Genomic DNA, 17,892 nt, shown 5'->3' on the forward strand with positions numbered 1-17,892 from the left:
TTCCATGCAAATGAAAAGTTATAAGTTACCTTGTACACTGATGATGATGACAGCAGACAGTCCAGATCCGATTCCGTTTACAGCTTCGCACAGATAATATCCTTCGTTCGTCTTTTGAATGTTCGTGATAGACAGAGTACCATCCTCGACTTTTACGTTAGGGTTGTTTGGCTTAAGATCCTTGTAATCGCCGGGCGTATCCCCTTTAAAAAAATTGGTAAGTTTTGGAGTTATTGATTAAAGAAGAATTGTTTTGATGAAACATTAAAGAAGTATTCACTGTACCTTCAGCCCTCTTCCACGTGACCTGGGGCTTGGGGAAGCCGTCGGCTTTACATTCAACTTTAGCGTCAGAGCCTTGGGCAAAAGCCTTATCAGTGGGTTCCAAAATCCAACGAGGAGGTACTAAAATATTAGTAACAAATTAATTATTCATTCAAGGAGCTTTTATAAGAAATTCATGCATTCTGACAGTGTAAACATAAAAAAATAGATTTGAATTTCTTTTGAAAACATTATGATATAGCATTTTATAATGGGTTCATAAAATTGCACCTTTTGAAACATACATACATATATACACACATAGTTATTGTATCAAATTACGTTTTTTTTAATATGTGACATACATACAGACAAACTATGGGTTCTCCATTTGGAATAAGTAATTTCTGTTATAAGAAATGTAGGTATCAAGAGATAAAATGATACCAATTTTTTTGACAAAAAAGGTAGGAATTGAACTGAATAAAAATTTGACCCAAGATTTAAAACAGATGTTCTTATAGCAAGTATTAAACATCAAAACAATTTAATATTATGGTAAAGAGATAATTTTAAACGACAAATGATATTTAAAATCAAATTCTTATCCATTGATATAAACTGGAATGATTGAATATGAACAAAAATGAATAACGAACAAAATCTGGATGAAGTCCTTGACAATGTTGTTATTATTCCAGTTTACATAAATCGTATTAAAAGCTCCTATAACATACAACACAAACATAATAAAGTAAATGATGTTGCTTTCGAAGCACTAAGGAGTGAATCAACAATGATATGTCAGGCTTATGCAATAGAGGCTTTTACGATTTCAATCTTATAAGTAACATTTATAGCAAACAAAAATGTCCAAGCTGATCTAGCTACATCAAAACTAAAATAAATGGGAGAAATTATAATAAACAAGCGAACGCCAACACCCAGCCATGATTCTGCGAAAATAATGCCAGTAACGTTGAAATGGGTGTGCACGATGTTCGAATACATTATGTTGGCAGATAGGCCGACAAGCAAGCACACAAGCATCGAGTCTCAGGCAAATAATGCAAACGATATTAGTAACCAAAACCACCGACGGGAACTAGGGAAAAGGAGGGGAAAAACAAAAACGCTGCGAGGAGGGGGAGGGGGAATGGTTTCGTCGATGATAGCCGCAGCCGGTTCCTACGAAAGATCTTCGACTTTAGCATCTGTCACTAACTAAACTGAACGAGTTCTCCGAGTGTGTACGCTTATACCAGTATACTCGATAGATATCGACGCTAGCTAAACATCTTTAAATACTTCGCATGATCTCTTCAAGAAGCCAATATTATGATCGTAACAAAGCAAAGCGCATCCGTGCTAGGAATCGGGGGTGACGTGTGTTCTGTACCGTGGACTTCTAGTGAGGCAGAGTAATTGGAGGAGCCGGCGGCATTGCGCGCGAGACAAACGTACGTGCCGCTGTGCGACCAGTTGGCCGGGTCGATAACGAGTAGCGAGGCCCTTTTGGTAATTTTGGTCGCCGATACGTCGGCTACTTCTTTTAAAAGGCGTCCTTCAAAGTACCACTCGATATCGAGTGGCAGATCACCCTCCGAAACGAAGCAGTTGACTTGACTCGCCTGGCCGGCGTACAACGGGGTCTCAAACGAGAACGGAACTATTCGAGGTAGTACTGGAAAGAACCACAGATAATCGGTTAATTTTCAGCAGGCATGTTAGCGACGTGAAGTTAGAACAGAGTGGTGATAGTGAACGAGCCCCTCGAGGTGCTATCGTGTTGTTAGTTTTTGCTGATTATGATCGGACTTTAAAAAGTTGACGTGCCGTTGACTACGAGCGTGGCGGCGTGCTCGGTGCGACCGGCCGCGTTCTGCACGATGCACGTGTAGTTCCCCTGGTGGTTCGCGCTCACTGAGTTGATAGTGAGGACGGAGGCCCGCGGGCCGAGCGGCGTGGTCACTATGTCGCGGTGGAGACTCGAATCGATAGTTTCGCTGCTGAACGTCCAAGATATATCGAGCGGCAGGTCTCCCTTGGTGGCGACGCAGTTCACTACTACGGCGTCCCCAGGGTTCGCCGGCACCTCACCGAAATTAAACGGCACTACGATCGGCGGAACTAGGAGAACAAACAGTGAATTAAATGAAAATATGTACATAATAGTAATCGTATTACAGCGGGAGTGGATGAGTTCGAAAGCGTATCGATCGTTGTGTAACTGATGTGCGCACCCTTCACGACTAGCTCGGTGGAGTGGGAGACGACTCCACCGGCGTTGCTCGCCGTGCAGCTATACAGTCCCGCGTGCATGGCGTCTATGGACTCGATAGTGATAACGCTACTCCTTCTATCGACGTTACTGACTCGGACGCCGGGGACGGTGTTCGCCGACCGGTTGTTCACCGTCCACTCCATTCGGACCGGCTGGTCGCCGTGGGTAATTATGCATTGCAAGGCGAAGTAATCCCCTAAAAAGGCTGGCTCGGGGCCGGACGCAAAAGGTGCTATCTTGGGAGGAACTGAAACAAAGTTTTTCTAATGATTCAACAAAACTGTCTAGTCATAAGGAACTAAAACGACTAACCGTAGACTATCAGATCGGTCGAATACGTCGAGCGCCCGGCGCGATTTTCACCGATACACACATAGGAACCGGCGTGCTTCGCATCGACGGACTCGATTATGAGCAGGCTACTACGTTTCGAATTCGTGATCGAGTAATCGTTGCTCCGCTGCGATATCATGTGTCCGTTAAACGTCCAAGTGATGGTGAGCGGGAGGTCACCGAGGTTGACGGTGCAGGACGCTTGCAAGTATTCGCCGACGTTGGCGGGCTTTTCGCCGAACGAGAACGGTAAGATGTTCGGTGGGACTGGAAAAGTACTCTCATTGATCATAATAAAAACAAACTCTACAAACTGATCGAAATTATAGGAAGAAAAAGAATTAAAAGTGAACAAAATGTACAGTAATCGTATGCACCGTTGATTATCAACAGGGAGGTATGTGAGTGTAATCCGGCATCGTTTTCGGCTACGCAAGTGTAATTTCCGGCGTGACCGTGGGAGACCGAACCGATACTGAGAATAGCGCTCCTCTCTCCTATATTGAACACCGTAACTCCCGACTTGGGCTTAATGGGCTCGTTCTCGAAGAGCCAGCGCAGGTGGAGCGGATGATCGCCCTCGACGACCGAACAAGCTGCGGTTACCACTTGCCCGGAATTCATTGCGACTTCCCCGAACGTAAACGGTTGGACGACGGGAGGAACTGAACAGAAACAAGCAACACGAGTATTATTAAGCGAAACACGGTACCGATGACGTTCAGAGTCGCCGTGTGATTGACGGAGCCCGCCCTGTTGGCGGCGGTGCAGGTGTAGTTGCCGCTGTTGGCTCCCGTGGCTGTCGGGATGTCTAGTATGGAAACCCGGTCGCTGACTTTCATAGTTTTCAGGTTGAGGGCGGGAGTCACCGGTCGGCCTCGAAAACTCCAGACGATTTCGAGCGGGAGGTCGCCCTTCGGTACGTGACAGTCGAGGTGCACGGATTCGCCCGCGAACACGGCCTCGTCCAATTCGAATTGTTTGATGTGAGGAACGACTGAGCAAAGAAAATTCTAGCGTTAACACTAAACGAGTGCGGTCGGACGACAGGAGGAAGTGAACAGAAAATAAGCATCAACCTTTTTATAAAGCGACACGATACCGATGACGTTGAGAACGGTCGAGTGATTCGCGGAGCCCGCCCTGTTGGTGGCGGTGCAAGTGTAGTTGCCGCTGTTGGCGCCGGTGGCAGTCGGGATGTCTAGCACGGAGACGCGCTCGTTGAGTTTAGTGGTCTTAAGGTTCATCGCCCGGGTCACGGCCTGGCCTCGAAAGCTCCATACGATCTCTAGTGGAGTATCGCCCTTCGACACGTGGCAGTCGAGGTGCACCGACTCGCCCGCGAAAACGGCCTCGTCCAATTCGAACGGTTTGATGTGGGGGACGACTATGTAAAGAAAATTTTAGCTTCAATGATGTTACGAATACGCATGCTCTAATTCATGACATATATACCGTTGACGTTAAGGGTTGTAGAGTATCGGTCTTCGCCCGCCCTATTTTTGGCGATGCAAGTGTAGTTGCCGCTGTGAGCTCCCGTCACCGAGGCTATGGATAGAAACGAAGTCTGCTCGGCCATCTTTTGAGTCTTGATGCCGCTAACCGTCGATAGGTCCTGACCCTCGAACGTCCACGAGATCGACATCGGCCGATCGCCTTTGCTGGCGTGGCACGTCATCTGGACCGATTCCCCGTAAAAGATGGCCTCCTCGATTTCGAACGGCAAAATATGGGGTGGAACTGATGAAACAAAAATTTGGAACTAAGTAAAATCTAAACGTGCATTAATATTCTATGACGGTCTGGATAGAATATTTCTAAGGAGCGGTGAGGACATCGGGTACCGTGAACGTTGACCACGGCGGAGTGGTGGGCGCGGCCGGCGCGGTTACTGGCGGTGCACGTGTAGTTGCCGCTGTGCTGGCCCATCGCCGTTGGTATGCTTAGGACCGACGCCTTGTCCCCTAACTTAGTCACAGTGATGCCCTTGTTATTGTGATGCGGAATCTCGATCCCTCGAAACGCCCACGTTATCTGGAGCGGGCGATCTCCCTTGGACACGTGACACGTGAGATGCACCGACTCACCAGCGAATATGGACTCCTCTACTTCGAACGGGATGATGTGGGGAACGACTTGAAGCCAAATACGGTAAAGTTACAAAAATATATAAAAAAAGAAAATCTAACACAAATCGAATACAAACAGTTCACGAGTGATCTAGATCAGTGCATATATACCGATAACTTTAAGTACGGTCGTGTAGGAAGCGATGCCTGCGCGGTTCTTTGCTATGCAAGTGTAATTGCCACTATGTGCGCCGGTCACGGACGGGAGGACGAGCACCGATGACCGTTCGCCGACGCTAGAGAAGCTCCCCATCTCGGGCGATAATTTATGGCCGTCGAACAGCCACTGGACGTCCAATGGCACGTCCCCTTTCGATATGTGGCACATCATCTGCACCGATTCTCCCGAAAATAAAGCTTGATCGACATCGAACGGCAGAATGTTTGGTGTGACTGAAGTAACAGAAATAAAAATCATAGTATGAAAATAAAAACGAACAAAACAAGCTTACGTCGCTCAAACGTGTATGCGAACGGAATTCATGCTAATTCTGCTCGCATAACGTACTCAGGTCCGAATAGCTGCGTGGAACATAACACAATACGAGATGAGCGATGAGACTGACCATGAACGTTAAGGGCAGTGGAATGATTAGCGGAGCCGGCGCTGTTGGTAGCTACGCAGGTGTAATTGCCGCTATGGCCGGCGGACGCCGCGGCGATCGATAGGAACGAGGTGCGCGAAGTCATTTTAGTCGTCATAATGCCGAGATGCGACGACGTGTTTTCGAACCCGTGGAAATGCCACTTTATGTCGAGGGGCAGGTCGCCCTTCGACACGTGACAGTTAAGCTGAACGGACTCCCCGGCGAACACTGACTCGTCAGCTTCGAACGGGACGATGTATGGCAATACTGTTAATCCAGAAAGCTACGTATTAATTTGAGGCGAGCGTGCAGCGTGCGACAGAGTATGGGGATAAATATAGGTAGATACATGATTATGAGTTCGCTAGTTCGGACGCTTATATACCGTGGACGTTAACGGCGGTGGAGTGAACGGCGGAGCCGGCCCGGTTGGAGGCGTGACAAGAGTATTCGCCGCTGTGGCCGGCCGTCGCGCTAGTGATGGTCAGCAGCGAGGTCCGCTGACCGATCTTCGTCGTCATCAATCCCTGATGCGAGGACAACTCTTTTCCGTGGAAACTCCAGCTAATAGCGAGGGGCGTGTCTCCTTTGGACACGTGACACGTCAACTGGACGGATTCCCCGGCGAAGACCGGCTCCTCGGCCTCGAATGGAACGATATGTGGAGCGACTGGTGAAATGAAAATAAAAGGAAACAAAAATATTTAAAGCCTCGCCTGAGATACAAAAGTCCGTTATTTATCCATCAAAATTACAACGCGATTAGAAACTTGGATGCTCTTCAAAATATTTCCTAACTCTAACGGAGCCACTTCGGGCCCGAATTATTTGGGGAAAATTCGATATAGATAGGTCAGGGGAATCGGGGGATGAAACACGAAAGCGCTACATTTTGAACTTTTGTACCCTTAACATTGAGCGTTGCGTGATGGCTAGCATTGGCGACGATATTGGATGCGATGCACGTGTAATTGCCGGCGTGCTTCTCGGTCACGGTGGGGATGATGAGGGCGGAGCCCATGTCGCCCACGTTAATGATATTTATCCCGGGAAGGGAACTCACGTCTCCGCCGCTAAAGGTCCACGTGAAGCTCAGGGGCTTGTCGCCCTTGGGGACGTGGCACATCACCTGAACTCCCTCCCCATAAAACACGGACTCATCGAATTCGAAACCGGTTATGATGGGCGCAACTGAAATAAATTTATTTTACAATTGGAAATCTTTGGCTTCCGATCGAGGACCTTCGATCGCCTAGTTTGGTAGCCCGCCAAAGGTACTAGGGGTGGAACTAATGATAAAAAAAAAAACAAAACTAACAAGCAGTAAACCATAAATAATAAAATACCATTAACGAAAAGTTGTGCGGAGTGGTTCATAGCGCCGGCCTGGTTCTTTACGACACACGTATAGTTTCCTTGATTTTGATGACTCACTGACTCAATGCTCAGCTGACTCGCGCGTTTACTGTTCATGAGCGACACCCCCCGATCACCGGGACGAATGATGTTTCCGTTAAAATACCACTCCACCGTCAGGGGCTGGTCCCCCTTGCTGGCCGTACAAGTTACCAGTACCATTTCTAGCGAGTTGACCGGCTCCTCGCCGAAGTCGAAGGGTATTATTTGAGGAGGGACTGCGAGGAGAAAAGGAAATAAATTAATCAACGACAGCGATCATACGTTAAGTACCGTTGACAAACAACTGAGCCGTGTGGTTGACCGACCCCGCCTGGTTCTTTACTGTGCACGTGTAGTTCCCTTGGTTGTGATGCGTCACCGACTCGATAGTGAGTTGACTGGTTCGCTTGGCGTCGGTGAGCAGGACGCCGCCGGTCCCGGTCCTGAGCGGCTGGCCGTCGAAGTACCACCGTATAGCGAGGGGCATGTCGCCCTTGCTGACGGCGCACATCACCACGACCATCTCCTGGTCATTGATCGCCTCGGGGCCGAAGTCGAAGGGCATTATTTGCGGGGCGACTACGAAACGAAATTAAACCGTAGTGAAAGTCACCGGAATTAGTGGAAGGCGTGACATAGATGCTTTAAAAGGAGTACGACAAGTATAAATAATATAAACAAAACGTGCTAGCTGAAGCGGCTTGAGAAAATGAAAGTAAAGTGTCCTGGGGAGCTACCGTTGACGTTGAGAACGGCGCTGTGGCTGCTGCGGCCGGCATCGTTCTCCGCCACGCACGTGTAGTTGCCGATGTGCTCGTGCTGGACGTTCTCTATGCTCAAAATCGATATTCTTTTTCCGTTTCTATTGATTAGGACGCTGTTCCCGGACTTCAGAGGCTGATCGTTCAGCTGCCAGTGAACTTTGAGAGGCAAGTCGCCCTTCCCGACGGTGCATGTTAGCGATACCGTGTCCCCGGCGTTGAGGGATTCCTCCCCAAAGTCAAAGGGTGTAACCTGCGGTAGAACTATAGAACTTTCGAATTAAACGAGAGGATTCTGAGGCGTTTACGTTCGCGAAATGGGTTGAGGGTAACAAAAAGAATCGAGGAAGCTTAGGAAAAGTGCAGCAAGCTTAGCGTATCTAGAGATGAATTACCATTGACGATTAATTCGGTCGAATAATTAGCGTGGCCCGCTCGGTTGACGGCGGTACACGTGTAAGTTCCGGTGTGGATAAAGGACACCGCATCGATAGAGAGGCTGCTAGCTTTGTGACCGATTCTGGCGATCGCTACACCCTGGATTTCAGTCGCATTTTTGCCATTCAACGACCAGGTAATATCGACGGGGGTGTCCCCCTTGGCCACCATGCACTGGACGCCCACCGCGTCCCCCGCGTTGGCCGGCTCGTCACCGAAAGTGAAGGGATGGATTTGGGGCAGAACTGTTAAAAACGCTACTTCAGAAATGGATCTACAAAACAAAAAGCTAGGAGTAATGACCGTTAACTTCGAGGGTCGCGCTATGGTTGACCGTTCCCGCGACGTTCTCGACGTGGCACGCGTAAACCCCGCGGTGCGTCCCGTTCACGGAGTCGATGTTGAGGATCGACATCTTGCGGCTCATGCTACCGATGGCCACGCCCAGCGAGTTGCTCGGCGTGATCGGTTTTCCGTTTAGACTCCAAGAAAAGTTGGCGGGGAGGTCCCCCTTGTTCATGACGCACTGAACCGACACCGTGTCGCCGGCGTTCGCGGGCTCGTCGCCGAACTCGAAGGGGAAGACTTGGGGAGGTACTGCGGCAACGGAAAAGCTCGTAACGTAATAAATAAAAAGCAAAGAAAATCCGCGGGCGAACCGTTGACGCTGAGGACGGTGGTGTGGTTGGCCTCGCCGGCGTCGTTCCTGATTTGGCAGGTGTACGAGCCGCGGTGGACGGCGGTCACCGCCTCGATGTTGAGGATGGAGGTCTTCTTGCTGATGGTGGTGAGGACGATGCCCAGATCGTTGTAGGGTTTGATCTCGTCGTCGTTAAAGCGCCAGCGGAAGGCGACGGGCAGGTCACCCTTGCTCATGACGCACGACACCGACGCCGTCTCGCCCTCGTTGAGGATCTCCTCGCCGAACTCGAAGGGGGTTATTTGCGGGGGGACTGACGACGACGAGAGAGGGGAGTTAGGACGCGAGCGGATGCAGCGGGAAAAACAAATGTAACGAAACGGTCGGTCGAAGCCCAGCATCTGTACCGTTCACTTCTAGAACTGCGCTGTGGTTGGCGGAGCCGGCGGCGTTGGCGGCGACGCAGTGGTAGGTGCCGCGGTGCGCTCCGCCAACGGAGTCGATGTTGAGGATGGAGGTCTTTTTGTTGATGGTGGTGATGACGATGCCCAGGTCGTTGTTCTTGGGCACGCGGCGCCCGTTGAAGACCCACGAGATGTTAAGGGGCTGGTCGCCCTTGCTGACGGCGCACGACACGGACGCCATGTCGCCGGCGTTGGCGGGCTCGTCGCCGAACTCAAACGGCAGAATTTGCGGGGGGACTGACGGGTCGAAATATGTATATATATCGTATCGGGGGAATGTGCAGCTACTGTAGCTTTGGCGGGCGTTAACCGTTATTATTACGTATTAAATTACTTCCGTATCCTCTTTGAACCAGTAAAATACGCTTTTTCTGAAAGAAATTTTTATTAGACACAATATAAAATGGAGTGATGTCATAATATTACAAGAACCTCGACAACCCTTTGTAGGTTACTTAAAAATTATTGTGAGCCATGTTTAAAAGAGCTTGTCTTTATTTTGAACTTCATTATGACATCACTTACAATTTTAAAGAAAGAGTTACTTTTGAAAACGTTATTCTGCATAATAGTATAAGTTTAATCTATTTTATGAATACAAGGTGTCTTAATTTTTTTTTTCTATTGGTATATTGATGTATTGTGATATTTTACAAGTAACAACTTTCTTTATTAGTTTTAATAAGTATAAATGAAGTATCCTACAACTTTACTATTCATAACTTTAATACTCAATAATATTATATAAATGCAAATAGTGACTAACTTTTCATTTGTTTGCTTTACATTACTTTGCTGATGGACCGAGGGTCTTTATTTATAATATTTTATTGAATCGTAATTTACTTTTTGTTTTAACTTTGTAAAAAAAGCGTATTCTTTCTTTTGTGACTATCGCAACCAGTTGTTTTTACTTTATATTTACTGTTTCTTCATTTACACCTATAAAATATAATTTATCATGTTTTATGTAAGTGGTTATTGTGGTAACGTAACATGTCTTTTGAATTTTTTTTTCACACAAATTTCCAAAGTGCTCAATTAATATAACACTTTCGATACAATGATAAATTTCATTAGTGTATTTATAGGCGACTCTTACATAAGGCATGAAAAATATACATTTTTATTCTAGAATTTTCGATTTTAGTTAATTTTTTGTCGATAATTTTTGAAACATTACATCATAATTTTTTTCTGCATAAACTTTTTGCCTTCTTACTCATCAGTCATTACTTTCCCTGCGTATACTTTGAAATATCCTTTAAAAATTCTAGAATACCTTACTTCCTAGCCGTAGGTTACACGTTCAGTTTATCATCAATCTGGCGTCAAACTGAGACTGACGCCAGATTGATGACAGAGTGATGGCTAGAAAGTAAATAATAAAGAAATGATCAGTCCGTCAATCATCTGGTTAGACGTTAAATTTCGCGTCAATCTTACCAGATTGATGAGCTGAACTGATAAAACTGAGCGTGTAAGCTACATCTTAGTGTATCCGATCAGGGCTATCACTCACCCATGACCTGGAGCTCGAGGTTGCCGCGCGCGGTGAAGCCCTGCGAGTTCTTGGCGACGCAGGTGTAGGTGGCCTGGTCGCTCAGACGCTCCACGTTCTCGATCACCAGCGTGCCGTTCGGGAACACCTTCTGCTTGCGGTTGATGGGCAGCACGCTGAAGAGAAGAAGGTAGGATTGAATAAGCCACTTCAACAGAATAGGAATAAGAATCTATTGACTCACAATTCAAGTTCGTTAGCGCGGATGCGAAATGTCCAGTGCGATGATTTCTCGACGCTAGCTCTAACGCGCCTTTATTGGCGGTTACAAGCCTTAAATTTGTTTGGTAGGCACTATTTGGATTGATGAAAACGGCTGGTGTTTGAAACATGAAGAAGTGTCAATGTTAACTATTAAATCGGTATTATTAGGGCCTTTTAGAAAGCACAACATGTTTAACGTTAATGAATTACAAATATAAAAAATATAAAGTTAAAACAAAACAGTACAGATATATACAATATAACATACCGTCCGTCTCTTTCCCATACGATGGAGTCAATAGGGTACCCGGCGACGGGACAGTGCGCGATGAGCGTGTCGCCGGCGACGACGGGCCGCTTCTTCATCTGGCGGACGTACGGGTGACCGTACACGTTCACGCGGGCCGAGTGCGACGCGCTGCCGACCTGAAATCGGGACATTGGTTGGTGTAGTTAGTAGTTTTTAATCTGTCTAGAAATCCATATTTAATTTTATAAATGCGATAGTATGTCTGTCTGTCTGTTAGCTCTTCACGCCCAAACCGCTGAACCGATTTTGCTGAAAATTGGCATGGAGATACTTTGAGTCCCAGGAAAGGACATAGGATACTTTTAATCCCGGAAAAATGTACGGTTCCCGCGCGATAAACGAGTTTTGGGGCGTCATCTAGTGTAATATTAAGGACCCTTTACTAAAAGCTCTTTATTTTTAATTTTGCAATATGATGTTTTAGGTTTTTTTTTAATTTTTATAGTCACGTTTTATAAACCTTTTTATTATTATTTAATTTTGGCGAATGAATTCGAAAGTGAAAGAAAGATATGCAAATCAAAAGAAACTTCAAAAACATACTTTGTTGTTCACCAGTTGGGTTCAAATTCTACAAAGTTTTAACAAACGCAAATATAACCTGCAAATAAAATATGTATGCACGTGTCAAGTATTAAAACACGCAAAATGTTAACAAATAATTTAACCATGTATTACTAAAGTGCGGCGGCTGCACTACAGCTAACCCAATTACACGGGGTAAATGCGAAATTATTTTCCGCAATTAAAATGTTCCAGTACTTATTCAAATTAATGGGGCATTAAATTTTTTCATTCCTCATTATATTACGCCAAAACACCCCTTTTCATGAGTCACGGATCATTTTTAGGATCCCTTTAACATGTGTCTACCTAACCCCTTCCTCTCCCATTAACTTTGACGCAGTATGTGTGGGTGACGTTTTTTTTTCTGGTATACCGCCGCCGCAGTGGGACAGCATAGGCTCTTAAAAAAAGCGGCCAAGTGCGAGTTGGACTCGCCCATGAAGGGTTCCGCAGCAGTAATAAGGTTTATTTTAATGAAATTAAAAGGTTTTTGATTTATTTTCATATTTCAGTTGATTTGATGAAAATTAATTTAAGGTTTACCATTTATGACGTATAAAAAACTACTTGCTAGATCTCGTTCAAACCAATTTTCGTTGGTAGTTTTTATAGTAATGTACATCATATATTATTTGTAGACTTATGATACCCCTACTTTAGAAGTTAGAGGGGGGGGACACAAATTTTTCCACTTTGGAAGAGTGTATCTCGCAAACTATTCAGGCTACAAAAACATTATAGAAGAAACTTGAATATGCTTTTTAAAGACCTATCCATAGATACCCCACACGCATAGGTTAGATGAAAAAAAAAAATATTGGTTTAAGGTTTACCATTTATACCGTACAAAAAAACTACTTGCTACATATCGTTCAAACCAATTTTCATTGGTAGTTTTTATAGTAATGTACATCATATATTATTTTTAGACTTATCACGCCCCTACTTTAGAAGTTAGAGGGGGGGACACACATTTTACCACTTTAGAAGAGTATCTCTCGCAAATTCTTTAGGTTAGAAAAAAATTACATGAGAAACCTCAATATGATTTTTGAAGACCTATCCATAGATACCCCACACGTGTAGGTAAGATGATTTTTTTTTGTTTCAGTTGTACCTATGGGGATCCCTAAAATTTGTAATAATTTTTCCATTTTTGTATCAAAATCTTAATGCGGTTTACAGACTACATCTACTTACCAAGTTTCAATAGTATAGCTTTTATAGTTTCGAAGGAAAGTGGCTGTGACATACGGACGGACAGACAGACAGACAGACAGACAGACATGACGAATCTATAAGGGTTCCGTTTTTTGCCATTTGGCTACGGAACCCTAAAAAATACCGCCGCTACCCGCTAATAGTTGCTACTATTGCATTAAGGTTTCATTTTTTTTTTTATTAAATAAGGGGGCAAACGAGCAAACGGGTCACCTGATGGTAAGCAACTACCGTCGCCCATGAACACTCGCAACATCAGAAGAGCTGCAGGTGCGTTGCCGGCCTTTTAAGAGGGAATACGCTCTTTTCTTGAATGTTTGCAGGTCGTATCGGTCCAGAAATACTGCTGGTGACAGTTCATTCCAGAGTTTTACAGTGCGCGGCAGAAAGTTACGCGAAAAACGCACTGTGGAAGACTGCCACTCATCAAGGTGATGAGGATGGTATGTTTTTCGCGTGGGACGATAGCGAAAAGTTGCAGGTGGTATGATTCCGAACAATTCCTCAGAGCACTCCCCGTGATACTACCGATAGAGGATGCAGAATGAAGCTACATCTCGGCGTAATTCCAGGGGGTCCAAGCTGTTTGAAACACTATGGCAGTCAACAATTCGAGCAGCCCTTCGTTGGATACGATCCAGAGGGAGCAGTTGGTATTTTGGCGCCCCTACCCAGAGATGAGAACAATATTCCATATGAGGCCGAACCTGCACCTTGTAGAGTTGTAGGCGTTGGTCCGGTCTGAAGTACTGTCTCGCTCTGTTAAGTACACCAAGCTTCTTCGAGGCTAATTTGGCCTTACCCTCAAGATGATGATCGGAACTGGACTTCGCTCGATATGTTGACGCCAAGTATCTCAATGCTAGGGGAGATGGTTAATATCATCCATCCAAAAAGGATATGGGCGAACAGTCCATAGACGGCTTTAATTTTATAATAAAAAAAGAAATATTATCCATCACTACATTACAGACCTTGCTAGAGGCGATGCAAGAGTAGAGGCCGCCGTCGTTGGTGTGGACGGAGGAGACGTTGAGGTGGGACTCGACGTTGCCGTCGGCAGTGACGAACTGGCCGATCTGCAGGCGCTCGGCGCTGGCGAGCCGCTCGCCGTCCAGCTGCCACGCGATGTCGGGGGTGGGGTTGCCGGACGCGACGCACTTCAGCCGCAGGGGGGGACCGGACCGGAGCGTCTGCTCGCCGAAGCTGTGCCTGATCAGGGGCGGCTCGACTGGAAACACGTGATGCGTTATTATTATCAACTGGGCATCTGGGGTATCGTTTGATTGTATAGTCTTCTCTTTCTGCATAAATACGATTAAAGTATGACAAAACTTTACAACTGTTATAGTATGACTGGCGCAAGCCTCAATAATTATGACTCGAAATACATCAAAAGGTTTCCAAGTTAATCAAATTATACAAGATCCGTAATACTCTTTTATCTCTGGCTTCAAGAAACACAACATAAGCTTAAAAAAGGATAAAGTAAACTCACATCGTCCTCCAAGTTTCAGTTCGGCGCTGGCTCCGGCGCTCTCCTGGTCGTTCCTGATGAAGCACTGGTACATGCCCTTGTCCTCCTTCTTTACAGATTCGATCCTGAAACGTGGCAGTAGTACCTTTGTAGCTTTTGACAATGTTTTCTAGGTTAGTACGTGGAGGATCCCTCTGAGATTTCCTTTACTTTTGCGAACAATATCCCGATGACGAGTCACGGTATTACCTCAGAGTGGTGTCATGATGGTTCATGTCCTTGCCGTCCTTGAGCCAAGTGATAGTTTTAACGGGGTTGCCCTCGTATCTGCAAGTGAATACTGCCGGTCTTCCGAAGTCGACGGTCTGGGTAGCGGGTTCGACGGTAGCCTTTAGCGGGGCAGTAACTGTTAGTACCGTTTCGACGGATTCACCTGAAATATTTGGTATTATAATTTAGTTGTCTGATAAGGACTTCCATCTCTTAATTAGTTGTCAAACGATAAACCTATTCTATGCTTACATACCTCCAACCGAGTTATTGACGACGCACAGGTATTTTCCAGAGTCCTCTACTTTAGCCTCCTTAATGATGAGCGTTCCGGACACCTGCTTCACTCTGTCGTCCAGGGTAACGGGCTGCTTCCGAGCCGAGCCGTCGATGAATTTGTACCATCTGCAACAATGGAGAATTAGTTTAATGAAAAATGAAATGTGTTCACAACTCAAAATGTGTTGGACAGATCGACTGATTCATTGGGACTCTTTAAAATATAATTTTACTTATTTAAAATTTTGCATGATTCATAATTTTAGCTGCATCTATAGCCATGGATACAAGCGCAGGGATGTTAGAACCCTACTCGCCAACGAGAAACAAATCGATGAACCGAATCTAAAAATTGGTGCAAATGTTACAAATTAACTGATCGCGAACGAAGAGAAGACCTCCGACCCCAGTGAGAAAATAATGTACACTAAAAGCGATATAATTACGTAATTAGTGAAATTTGAATCTACAGAAAGCTACCATAAAAATCAAAAATGGAACAACGGATGACCGCTCCGTCCGAAGGTTGTAATTGAATTAAAGCACAAAGTAAAGATTTAAGCGTTCGAATGAAAACAAGAACACCCTGACACTTACCAGGAGGTGTCAACGCCGTTCAATCGTTACTTTGGCTGGGGGTGCTACTATCGCGGCCGGCCGCGTCACGCCTCCACGTCACGTGGGCGGCGCCACTGCAATAACAACGACAGTCAATATGCGGTATGAGCGGCGTGATGATGAACGCGTGAGCGCGCCGGCCGCGGCCGGACCTCGTGGGCGGAGTGGTAGAGTATAACAGGGCGCTCAGCCCCCCCCCCCCCCCCCCCCCACATCCCGGCACCCCCGGTCCGGGCCTACCACTGGCCACCGCAGCGTGCGACAGGTGTGACAAAGGGAACCCTACTCACCTAAACACCGGGACGGGGTAGGCGGCCACTTGACAGGTCAAGAATGCCGTTTCGTTTTCGCTCACGAAGAGTACGGCCCAACCCTCGAAATGCATAGTATCTTTTCTAGGAGCGATTTTATTTGTCGGCTCTGCAATATCAACGCCATATTATTTAGTCGGCAGGGACCTAGCACTCTAACGACCGATTCAGTAGTAGACTTAAAATGTAGTTACCTGAATATTGGGGGAGGGTAGCCTGCCACTTCGCAAGTTAAGTATACTGATTCCGTGATCGACACTGAGAATATTTCGCCGCCCTCGAATTTGCGATGCTTTTCGCTGCGAGGCGCTATTTTATTCGTGGGTTCTGCAATACGGAAGACAGAGGTAAACGCACCTTGATATGGGCACGGGGAATCCTTGGGCCGGACACAAGAGCGCCAGCGGGGAGTTTTGAGAGTAAAGAACGGCGGCCTTAGGCGTCGCGGTTATACTGGGGACGGCGCTCGCTATCGGTTCTAAACATACATACACCTAGCGTTTAATACTTTTTAATGTTGACTACAGAACACTACCAAAAATGGTTTATCATCATTCTGAACTTGCCTGAATAAGGGGACGGGAAACGCCTGAGCTTGACACAACAACGCAAAGCTTTGGTTGACGGTTCTTAAAAACGTACTACTAAGGGCGTCCGTGGAGAACGTCGGAGCTTTGGAGCCGACCGGTTCTGGAGTTAAAAATAAATGTTAACAGTGAGCGTGTAGGGAACTTGCCTGAACAACGGGACGGGGAACGCCTGCGCTTGACACAACAACGCAAAACTTTGGTCGACCGTTCTTATAAATGTGCTACTACGCGAGTCCGTGGAGAACGTGGGCGCTTTGGAGCCGACCGGTTCTGGAGTTAGAAAATAATGTTAGCGACGTGCATGAGAGACTTGCCTGAACACCGGGGCGGGGAAACTCTGAGCCTGACACAACAGTGCGAAACCTTGTCCTATGCGCTTCCTAAATATGCTGCCCATCGATTCCGACGAGAACGTCGGGGACTTGGCGCCAACCGGCTCTACAAAACGTTACTATTATTAAAATTTGGAAAAACCATAAACTGACTTGCCTGAAAATAGGAACAGGAAAAGCTTGCGCTTGACATAACAATGCGAAACTTTGATTTTCTTGTCTTTTAATAGACGAAAGTGCCGATTCCGAAGAAAAAGTTGGAGCCTTTGACCCGACTGGCTCTGTTGAAAACAATATTGAGTTAAAACTGACACATTCATGCAATCGTTACAGATATAGAACTATCGTCCAATATAATGCATTGGTTATGAAAATATTATTTATGTACGCAATGTGCCCTTAAATTACGAATAGTTTATCAGATATAATATGAACTTGCCTGAATATCGGTAAAGGGAACGCTTGAGCTTGACACGTCAGGGCAAAACTCTGATGTTTATGTCTCGTCACCGCCGAGGACGTTAGGTCATTGGGAAAGGACGGTGGCTTGGAACCGACGGGTTCTGTATAAGAAAAATATACATCGGTTTAGCTTACCTAAACAGCGGCGCGGGCGACCCCTGAGCCTGACACAGCAGAGCGAAGCTTTGGTTCGTCTCCTTTACGAATATACTACCCTTAGACTCTGAGGAGAACGTGGGGGCTTTCGCGCCGACGGGCTCTACAAGTAAACGTTCGTAAATACACTAACTATGGTTGAACCCACCTGAACACCGGCCGAGGGTACCCTTGCGCCTGACATAGCAGGGAGCCTCGCGCGTTGGATTCGATTTGATAAACGTACGATGATGCGG

The 17,892-nt window shown here is 46.2% G+C and overlaps 1 protein-coding gene across 1 annotated transcript in view; it reads right to left on the bottom strand.

The window, feature by feature from the left end:
- LOC121739796 (Down syndrome cell adhesion molecule-like protein Dscam2) overlaps positions 1 to 17,892 on the bottom strand; it is a 69,548-nt gene that overhangs the window by 16,364 nt on the left and 35,292 nt on the right. Inside the window, 9 exon segments of the mRNA XM_042132365.1 lie at positions 30 to 203; positions 286 to 405; positions 9,242 to 9,535; positions 10,821 to 10,975; positions 11,332 to 11,489; positions 14,136 to 14,392; positions 14,660 to 14,763; positions 14,888 to 15,071; positions 15,165 to 15,313. Coding sequence (XP_041988299.1) covers positions 30 to 203; positions 286 to 405; positions 9,242 to 9,535; positions 10,821 to 10,975; positions 11,332 to 11,489; positions 14,136 to 14,392; positions 14,660 to 14,763; positions 14,888 to 15,071; positions 15,165 to 15,313 — 1,595 coding nt within the window.

The sequence above is a fragment of the Aricia agestis genome, chromosome 2 (assembly GCF_905147365.1).
Source record: "Aricia agestis chromosome 2, ilAriAges1.1, whole genome shotgun sequence".
Classification (NCBI taxonomy): Eukaryota; Metazoa; Arthropoda; class Insecta; order Lepidoptera; family Lycaenidae; genus Aricia; species Aricia agestis.